Source organism: Sapajus apella, unplaced genomic scaffold (genome assembly GCF_009761245.1).
Source record: "Sapajus apella isolate SASKATOON/1434 unplaced genomic scaffold, GSC_monkey_1.0 scaffold18, whole genome shotgun sequence".
NCBI classification, from domain to species: domain Eukaryota; kingdom Metazoa; phylum Chordata; class Mammalia; order Primates; family Cebidae; genus Sapajus; species Sapajus apella.
The window spans coordinates 25,834,917-25,845,320 of record NW_022436958.1 but is presented as its reverse complement, the minus strand read 5'-3'; the positions used below and the strand labels follow the sequence as shown (position 1 = coordinate 25,845,320).

The following is a 10,404-nucleotide window of genomic DNA, read 5'->3' as shown; positions in this document are numbered from 1 at the left end:
ACCCGTCCCTCGTCGTCTCATCTCACCACCCTCAGCCAGGCCTGTGTGCATTCACCAGCCGAGGGTTAACTCCCTGTTCACGTCCCGGTCTGTGGCAGTTTCTGTTCACTTCCCCATTGGAAAGTCCCAAATCACACGCTTTTATGCGCTACACATTTTGGCCTACAAAGGACCTCATTGTTAAGGCAGAACCCCGCTGGGAAGACAAAATACCCGCAGAAGGAGCTTTGCAAGTGCGTTGGTCTTGGTGCCAGACAGAATTCGCTTTCCTTTTCAGTTTCCCGCGGTGTCCTTGACCAGAGGTCTCTCTCGCCCGCCCCGACCAAAAGGTGGCTCCTCCCCGAGGAAATTCCCTGCCCGAGGAAACTCCCTCCCCGCCCGGCAGATTACGTTTGCAAAGTCCTGCGAAGAGAATCGAAACAGAAACCAAAGTCAGGCAAACTCATAAGAACTGCCGAACAGAAAGCTGGACTCGAAGCTCCCACCCGAGCGTGCAGCGGGATCCGCCGTGTGTCCGGCACCGAGGCGCACACCGCGGAGTCCAAAGTCCACGTCCGCCGGCCGCACCTGCCTGCCAAGGCCCCGCGCGCCGCCCCGCTGCCCACCACCTGCCCACCTGCCCACCTGCCCAGGTGCGACCGTGGCCCGGCGTGCCGGCCGGAGGGCCCTGCGAGCAACCTCGTTGTCAGGCACAGGGCGGCAGACCCTGCTCCACTAGTGGGCAGCGGACAGCCGCACGCACAATTCACCTGTCCCGCAGAGAAAAGCACCCTCTGCTTGGGAGGACCCTCTCCCTTCTCTGAGAAGGAAGGATGTCGAATGGGTATTCCACAGACGAGAGTTTCCGCTATCTCATCTCGTGCTTTAGGGCCCGGGTGAAAATGTACATCCAGGTGGAGCCTGTGCTGGACTACCTGACCTTTCTGCCTGCAGAGGTGAAGGAGCAGATTCAGAGGACGGTCGCCACCTCCGGGAACATACAGGCAGTTGAACTGCTGCTGTGCACCTTGGAGAAGGGAGTCTGGCACCATGGCTGGGCTCGGGAATTCGTGGAGGCCCTTCGGAGAGCGGGAAGCCCTCTGGCCGCCCGCTACATGAACCCCGAGCTCACTGACTTGCCCTCTCCAACATCTGAGAACGCTCATGATGAATGTCTCCAACTGCTGAACCTCCTTCAGCCCACTCTGGTGGACAAGCTTCTAGTTAGAGACGTCTTGGATAAATGCATGGAAGAGGAACTGTTGACAATTGAAGACAGAAACCGGGTAGGTGTCGGTTCAGATGGAGCTGGCGTTTTAGGCATATTTTGCAAAGCAGCCTTCCTTGTGCGTTTGCCCCATTCCAAATGTGCTTGACATCTTTGAGCAAATCTAGTTAGTTCCTTTGAGAAGACAACATGTATGCACTTTAAGACAATTTTGAAAATTTAAACACAAAATAACTACTTCTCTAATTCTTTCACTGAACTAAAAAGGACTTAACTTTAGAATCGTATATTAACGGGTAACATTTATTGAACACTTACTATGTGCAATTTGTATCATTTTCAAAATGTATTACTACAGTTCCCGTTCAGAGTAATCCACTGAAGCTCCTAATGTTATTAACTCCATTTTACAGATGAGAAAGCTAAGGCAGGTTAAATAATCTGCCAGGCTGAATAATAGTCTCCCAAAAAGAACAGTGGCAGAGCTAAAAATTTAGCTCTTGCCAGTGTTGAATTTTTTTCTTATTTAATGTAGTTCCATGGAGCAAACTAGGGCCCACCAGCTAAATCCAGCCTACTGCCGTTTTTTTCAGGCCCACAAGCTAAGGATGGTCTTTAGATTTTTCAATTTTTAATTTTCAGTGTTTATAAAGTTTTATTGACACAGTTCAGAGTCAGTATGACGCAGTCATACTCGTCTGTTTACATATTGTTTGTGGCTGCTTCTCTGCTCCAAAGGCAATTGGAGATTGTGTGGCCTTAAAGCCTAAAATATTTATTATCTGGCACTTTAGAGAAAAGGATTTCCAATCTCTGCCCTACATTACACATTGTACCATTTAGTCTTAGCCCAAATGGGTAAATTACACTCAGATACAGACACACACATACACACACCTTTTTTCTTTCTTTAATCAAAGTTTCAACGTTCTCTAATCATCAAAATTTAGAAGCAATTCATTGGAAGAATGTGTTGCTAGTTTCGGTTTTTCATATTAGTGAAGAAACTGGATTTTTCTTAAGGTGGCATTTTGGCAGGGCGAATTTTACTGATGACTTTACATTGAATGTGATATGAATTGTTTTTTGATAAGTGAAGATGTACTGTGATGTGTATAAATGCTGACCTGTTTGAATCTGACTTACTCAGGCTCGTAAGTCAAAAGTCTTGTTTTGAAAGACATGTAGACAAAGCCATGACTAAAAGTCAAAGGCTTTGTCTACACCTCACTATGATTTTCACATGATTTTTCTCTCTTGGTGGTTCATCCATTGTTTGCATATTCATTACAAAATTCTGGGCATTTGATTGATTGGCTATAGCCTATGATGCAAGATAGTCTTTAGTGAATAAAGTTAATGGTCTTTTGGAGACTTGACAGACACAGGGCCTGTCCAAAGACCCAAACATGCATATAATTTTGATGGCCAGTTTTCCCAACAAGTAAATTACTTTGCACTGTTGTCTGTAATGTTTATGTCGTTTTGTGTATTGAGAACCAGCTAGAACGCATTATAGTAGTCCAGCTGGATATGACAAATGTGTACATCACTGTGGCAGAATCTTAATTTGGAAGAAAGTATGCAGCCTTCAAGCCAGCTGGAGATGGAAGATGGCATTTCCAGCCACAGTAGCTGTTAGAAGTCCAGAAGCAACAGAGTCCAGTAACACCACAAAGCTGTTTATGTTTGGTGGGTATGATGTCCCGATTGCCAGCGAAACAGCACTTCTCCCTATTTACTCTAAATACTTCTGCCTATCAGCATCACTTTTGTCTTGCCTGGATTGAATTTCCGCCAGCTAGATTTTATCCAAGTTCTTGATTCTGGCAAGCTTGGAGGCAGCTAGCAGTAATGTAAGGGATTTGACACAAAGAAGATACAGAGTAAAAGGGACTTTTGTGTACTGGTAGCAGTTAAGGCCAAAGCAACCCAAATTCTCCCTCTGATTCACATTTCAAAAAAAGGCCCCGAAAGACTGAGCAGCTATAAAGTAGTATCTCTATGAGAGTCTGGAATAATTTTTGTTTGCATCATTTTACATGAATTACCAGTTCCAAAAATAAGCTATGGTGGACAATGAGAAGGAAGGATTACGTTTGGGAGAATAATCTATATTGATGTGGGGGTCATTGACGAATGTTAATCTTATAGCAGCGAAGTGTGATGAAAATGTAGAAGGGGAACACATGAATTTGAGGTCTATCCTGGTTTCTTACTATATATGTATACTTTGGGCCAGTTATTTAAGTTCCCTGATACTATGTTTACCCGTGAAAATGGACATCATAAAATTTCTCACAGTATTTTAGTCAACATCAAATCAGAAATAGTGTTTATGAAAAAGCTTATAAATCAGAGCTATTTGATATGATAATGATGTTGACTTTTATTACTATTCATCTGATTACAGTTCCTTGTAAATTTAAGTTTGAAAGACTTGGGTAAATTACCCATGTTGCAATTGAGATATACTTTTTTTCTTTTTGAGACGGAGTCTTGCTCTATCTCCCAGGCTGGAGTGCAGTGGTATGATCTTGGCTCACCGCAACCTCCTCCTCCTGGGTTCAAGTGATTCTCCTGTCTCAGTCTCCTGAGTAGCTGGTACTACAGGCACGAGCACCACACACCCAGCTAATTTTTGTATTTTTAGTAGAGACAGGGTTTCACCTTGTTGGCCAGAGTGGTCTCCATCTCTTGACCTGGTGATCCACCCGCCTCAGCCTCCCAAAATGCTGGGATTACAGGTATGAGCCACCTCGCCCAGCCAGAGATATACTTCTTAAAGTCCCTAGATTATACTGATTTGAGAAAGAAATCACTTATTTGATCCCAGAACCTAACCAGAATTAGGTATAGGGTTGGTGTCTAATAAGCATTGATTACTTGATTGATAGACTGATTTGAGTTTATTTCTGAAAGTGTCTGGAATAAGTGTTGAAAACACATAATGTATTGGATTGCGTTGCCAGGCGTTAGAGAATGGATGAATGATGAACATAAGATTTCCAAATTTGCTTTTTAGACAGCTTAAAATAGCATGTAACAAAGTAATGAAGACTTCTATAAAATGGTCTTGTATTTTCATTCTTTTTCTGTTTTACCATAGATATTTTCTACTGGATCTCTTATTTTAGTTTAGGATTCCCACCCCATCTCCTAGCTTCCGCCCCTAAATACAGCTTCTGAAAATGATTTTAGACTTCAGTTTGTATCCAGGAAGTACCCCAAAACTCATTCATTCATTCATTCAGTTCGAATTTATTGAGTCTCATCTTTGTGCCAGATGCCATGCTAGTGGTGAAAAGATAGGAGAAAAACACAGACATTGTTCTGTCCTTTCATGAAGTTGTGTTGAGATATTAATCAGTGTTGATTAAAGAATGTTTACTATATTGAAGGTACTATTCTAAATACTAGAGAATCAGCAATAATATGTCATTTTATCAATACATGGCATTTTAGCAATCATTATAATAAAGTGGTCCTTAACAGTAAGTGGGTACCCCTGTATGGCCCTGCTCCTCTTTTAGGATGCTTAGTGACAACTTGGCATACCCATCAACTTAGACAGTCATGAACTCTGGGAACAGAAGTGATCACATAAACATTTCCATAGTGTCTCAATAATCAAGCTGAACAGCTAAAGAGAGGTGCATGTTTCCTTCCTGGCCAGCTGAGAACACAATGCAGCTGTAGTCCTGGAGACTGCACACATCTTCCATTTACACAAGAGAACAAGAGATGCCATGACAAGTCTAGCTAAAAAAAGTCCAGTTCTCCCAACATGAAGTTGAGTACCCAAGTCAGTCTCCCCAAGAACATTGTATGGTGTGGCAAATTAGGAAGGATAAGGATTTCATTTGCAAAAAAAAAAGTGTGAATAAGAAATTAGTTATGTCGATATGACAATAACATTCATTTGGTTAATACATTAACTGTTTGTGGGAAACTGGTTTTTAAAAATTCTTTATTTTTAACATGCAAGTTTTGCTTCCTGATTTACTTTTATCTGAGAGTTCAACTCTGCTGGGTAAAAAAATCACCATTATATTTAAAGAGCTAAGATTATTATAAAGGGAAGAAAACATTTTTATTAAAATATACAATTGTGTTGGTAAGCCAATCGTGTAGTTTAATAAAAATGAAGGTGTAAGGTTTATTGCCTATGTAAAACGAGGAAACTGAGGTAAGTATGAGAAAATGAGAAGCCAATTTATTCAGCTCCCTGGCGAGGTTCTGTGGTCCAGGAAGGGGCCAAAGAAGTCGGGGCCAAAGAAGTCGCACCCAGCTGTTTAGGTCATGGGGCTTTATGGGAAGGGAAGGCGATCGATTGGCCATTGGGGAAACAAAGCAAAGGCAATTTCATTGGCTGTCAGGAAGCAGGAAGTGCCTGAAACTAGTTGCTATTGGTAGGCGGGAGGGACTTTGGGCAAATGGGTCTTGATTAGCTGTTGGGGAAACAAAGTGAAGGCAATCCTATTGGCCATTAAGAAGCAGGAAATGCCTGGAGCTAGTGGTCATGGGTAGGCAGGTGGGACCTTAGGTAAGTGGGCCTTCCGGGGGCACACAGAGCAGACTGCTACAGGGCAGGGTCTGATGGGGCTTCTTTAAAAATTTTTCCTGCAGGGTTTATTAACAGCTGGCTGGGGGTTAAATGCATAATTTAGTGCTGAATGTGGGCTTGGGTCTGGTATGCGGAGGCGGGTGCGGGAAGTCGTGTGGCAAGGCCAGATAACGAGCTTGGGTGATGATGCAATTATCAGGCAGGGAGAGAGATGGATGTGTCCCTTTAACCCTCTGTGAGGCAGCCGACCTCACAGAAGGAAAAAAGTGTGATAAGAATGTAGAAATGGAACACATGAATTTGAGTCCATCTTGGCTTCTTACTATGTATGTTTACTTTGGGCCAAGTTATTTAAGTTCCCTGATGCTACGTTAGATTCATATCACAGAATTTAGAATATGAAAGCATTGAGTTGTTTATCCCCAAATTCATTTTATTTCATCTTTCATAAATTAGTTAACAATGTATTAAATAGACTACATAGTCATAAAAACATCCACCCATTTTTAACTTCATAGAGGAAAATTCGAGTGGGAAGGGGCATGGGTGAGAATTGTTTCATGGTGTGTTGCAGTCTCAAATCTAAATATTCACCTCCCACAAATTTCTATAATTGTGTTTACATATTGGGATGTAATATCTTTACAATGTTTTAGGAGAACAGATTAAATATTATAAATCATATAATTGCTTCAAAGGGAGTTGTACTTTCCAGCATCAAAACTGGGAAGATTTCTTAAGAATTCAGCATCTTGATGAGGCTACTAATTACACAGATATATGTAGTTCCACATTCAAATTATAAGTATATGTTTAGGAAATAATGGCACCATGATCTTTACATGCTTGGACTCAGTAAAGGCAAAGAAAGCTTGACAAATATGATTCCACAGCAAAAGTCCACTTAATGGATTAGTAGTTGAAGAAAATTCCGTGGACAGAATATGCTTAGGGTTTTTTAATAACAGTATTTGTTACAGTGCCTCACTAGTTCTTTTTAGGAAATCCTTCCCTCTTGCTTCAGTCAAATATATTTAAAGCTGATTAAAGGATGGGATAGTAAAATATGAGAATGGCTGAGTTAAAAGAAGGCACTGAAACCAGTCTTATTTACATCTATAGCAGTTACTTGTTAAATTAGCAGACGATAACTAAGATGCTACAACACCGGAGACGCCAAATAATTGCCATTAGGAGACCAGGAGAGTTAGAAAAAAAATGGTAAAAAAAAAAAAAAAAAGCAAAAATCTGCTTAGAAATTGCTGTGGAGGACATGAACTGAAATCACTTGAAAGTTACTGAGCTCAAATAGTTATTTTTAATCACTTCTCGCCAGAAAATGAACTTAGAATTGGAGAAAAATTCAAGCTATAATTATAGTTCAAGAAGGTAGGATTCATTCTCTAAATCCAATTGCCTGGGATCAAATTCTACTTCTGCTGCTTACTGGTTTTGTGATCTCAGAGAGGTAACCAAACATCTCTGTGCCTTGGATTTCTGATCTGTAAATGGGTTAATATTGATACCTACTAGTAGGCTGGTGGGTTAATATATTCAAGTTACTTAGAACAGCTTGCTTAACTGCTAGATGCTAAGACGGAAATATCCCTTGGGTGGAGATCATGCTGTATATGCTTGTGCAGGTGAGATGTTTGTAATGATGACTCTTTAATAATGATGACATCCATAATAATTGCTAGCACTGAATTAGTGCCAGACATTGTTCCAAACATGCTAACAAATTTCTGACATAAACGGTTATGGAATATATGTATTGAATTAGAAAATACATAAATTTTGTAGGAAAAAACTGAGCAATCCAAATTATACATGTGGAAGATTGGCAGATATTGAGAAGGACCTTTGATAATGTCTAAGTCAATATGTCTTATCTGGAAGGTTGATAGAATCACATGAAATGCTTTAATTTTTCTTTAATATCTGAGTCCTCAACATAGACAACATAAATCAGAATATTTTAGGAGTGTTTCATAGACATCAGTATTTTTTAAAGTTCCATGGGTGATTCTAATGTGCAGAAACCCTGAAATTTCTTTTCAGCTGCCTTGTTCTCCACATACTGAAACCAGTCCAGAGTGATGAAGTAAATTGCCTAATGCTACAGAAAGCTAATGATGTCCTGCCTAACTTCTTTTAGGTCTAAACATGGCTTGAGTTAACCTTTTCTCCAAATCCTTATCACTGTATTAGGATGTGGGAAGATGCACTGTGACAATTATTACACAAATGAGTACTAGATTAACCTAAAACAGAAAATAAATTAAGGCTGAAAGACTCTAATGAATGAATATAGAAATAATTCTCCCTCATATTTCCAAAGAAAAGGTATAAAAATAAATTTTTCCTAATATGAAATAAACACAAATTTGAGAAAAATTGATTATAGTAGTAATGAACTGTGCAAATATTAAATAGGAAAGAATATATCTACATAGTAATTACTTATTGCATAATGATAATCATGAAGAAAGAAGAATTAGGTAAGAAATGTTTGAATTCCCGTTTCTAGATTCCGTAGTTTGAAAAAGTATAGCCAGCCCTAGATATGTAGAAAGAAATAGGTAAAAATAGACATAATATGGCTAGAGACTAAAGATACTTTCTCTTGTGCTTTTTATTCAGGAATGGCTGAGGTAAAAATTATTTTCTAAGTGTCAGGTTTGAATAATTCAATAGCTTTATTAAAAAAATGGTTCATATTTAAAAGGGCACTTGGTCCAGAGATTTTTTTTTTCCCTGCTGACTTCAGAATTGCTACAGGTAATATTGCTATTTTCTTTAGCGTTTCAATATAAAGCTTTATTTATACTTATGCTTAATTGCTGTTTTTCTAAAAAGTAGTTCCTGTTTAAGGTTATTCAAAAGATGTTTGATATTATTTAATTCTAATTTTCTCTTACAACAGATTTCTGCTGCAGAAAACAATGGAAATGAATCAGGTGTAAGAGAGCTACTAAAAAGGATTGTGCAGAAAGAAAACTGGTTCTCTACATTTCTGAATGTTCTTCATCAAACAGGAAACAATGAACTTGTCCAAGAATTAATAGGCACTGATTGCTCTGAAAGCAATGCAGGTATTTGTAATTTTACTGAGGAAGATTGTTCAAATTCTGCCTAGTGATTGAGAGTTCAATAAAGCAGATAGACACAATGCTAAACACCAACATTTTTAGAATCAAAATTTTAAGAGTGGAAGGTATGTGATATGTCATCTATTTTATTATCTTTACAAATGAGGAAATTGGTGCCTGGGAAAAGATCAACTTATCAAATACTATCTTTACTCCATTCAACACTCGTTCTACTATCTTATTTTAGGAACAATATGACTACCAGAAATTTTCATCAAGATTATTTAACATTGAATACACACAATATTCAATGTTAAATGATTTGGAAGAAAGAATTTTAGTGGTTATAACAAATCTGCTTCATATTCTTCTGAACATTTTTATACATTTTAAGCAATGTATTAAGCATTTGATTAAAGAATTGTTTTGTCAATATATCACAACATTACCTAATGTGAGATTTTAAAAAGCATTCAATAATAGTAATAATATAACATTTTATATCTCTTCGCATATATCATTTGTAAATCTCACTTAAACTGCTCTTATTTTTCTTTTTGTAGCATGCATCCCATGTTTCCAAAAATATAAGAAAGACAAATTGAAAATTAACTATTAATTAATTAATTATAATCATTGCAGTCTTGTTCTGATGACCCAAACTAATGAAAACTTTGGTGTAAAAAGTGGGGTGCTGCTGTAACAAATACCTAAACATGTGGAAGTGACTTTAGAACTGGGTAATTGTTAGAGACTAGAAGAGTTTGGGGTGAATGGTAGAAATATGGATGTTAAGGGTGATTCTGTTGAGGTCACAGAAAGAAATGAGAAAAATGTTACGGAAACTGTAAGAAAGGTTTATAACAAATCCTTGTTATAAAATGGTATAAAACTCAACCTTACAAGTAATGAACTTGGATATTTGGCTAAGAAGATTTCTTAGAAAAGTGTTGAAGGAGCAGATTGATTTCTCCTGTCTGCTTATAGTAAAATGCAAAAAAAAAAAAAAAAAAAGAGAAGTTAATTAAAGGAATTGTTAAGCAAAAAGGAACCAAAATTTAAATATTTGGAAAATTCTCAGCTTATTCATATTGTAAAAAATGAGAAACTGTGTTATAAAGATAACACTAAGGGCGTGGCTGAACAATCAATTGATAACAAGATTGTGAGTGCCACTCATGTACTTAATCAGCCGTTTCAGCAGAAGGCAGGAATAGAGATCATATCAGCAAATACACCTCCAGTTTGAACTGAAGGATACAGAGATGGCAGGACAGAATGAGAAAAGGATGCTGGACTTTTTGGATTCTACAGAGCCAGAACATAGAGCTATTTAGTTGTGAATGTGTGCTCTTCTTCAAGGAAAGGAAAGAATGTACCCAAAGTGATTCTGAAGTCATGAGGGTTGCCACTTCCACCACAGGCCCAGGGGCCAAAGCAGTTTCCCTTTTCATTTCAAAGAAAATGCTGTTTCTGGTTTTAGTGAGCCAGGGTGACTCTGCCTGGTGTCTCAGAAGCAGGGCTATCCTCACAGAGAA

At 38.6% G+C, this 10,404-nt stretch overlaps 1 protein-coding gene and 1 long non-coding RNA gene across 2 annotated transcripts in view; both read left to right on the top strand.

Moving 5' to 3' along the window:
* Positions 1-364: 364 nt before the first annotated feature.
* Positions 365-10,404, top strand: part of IFIH1 (interferon induced with helicase C domain 1) — a 52,672-nt gene continuing 42,632 nt past the window's right edge. The window contains 2 exon segments of the mRNA XM_032286562.1: positions 365-1,265; positions 8,701-8,869. Of these exon segments, the coding sequence (XP_032142453.1) occupies positions 813-1,265; positions 8,701-8,869 (622 nt within the window). The 5' untranslated portion in view covers positions 365-812.
* On the top strand, positions 3,856-7,021 carry LOC116557083. Its single transcript, XR_004271348.1, has 2 exons — positions 3,856-5,357; positions 6,034-7,021. It is a non-coding gene; the product is annotated as an uncharacterized LOC116557083 (long non-coding RNA).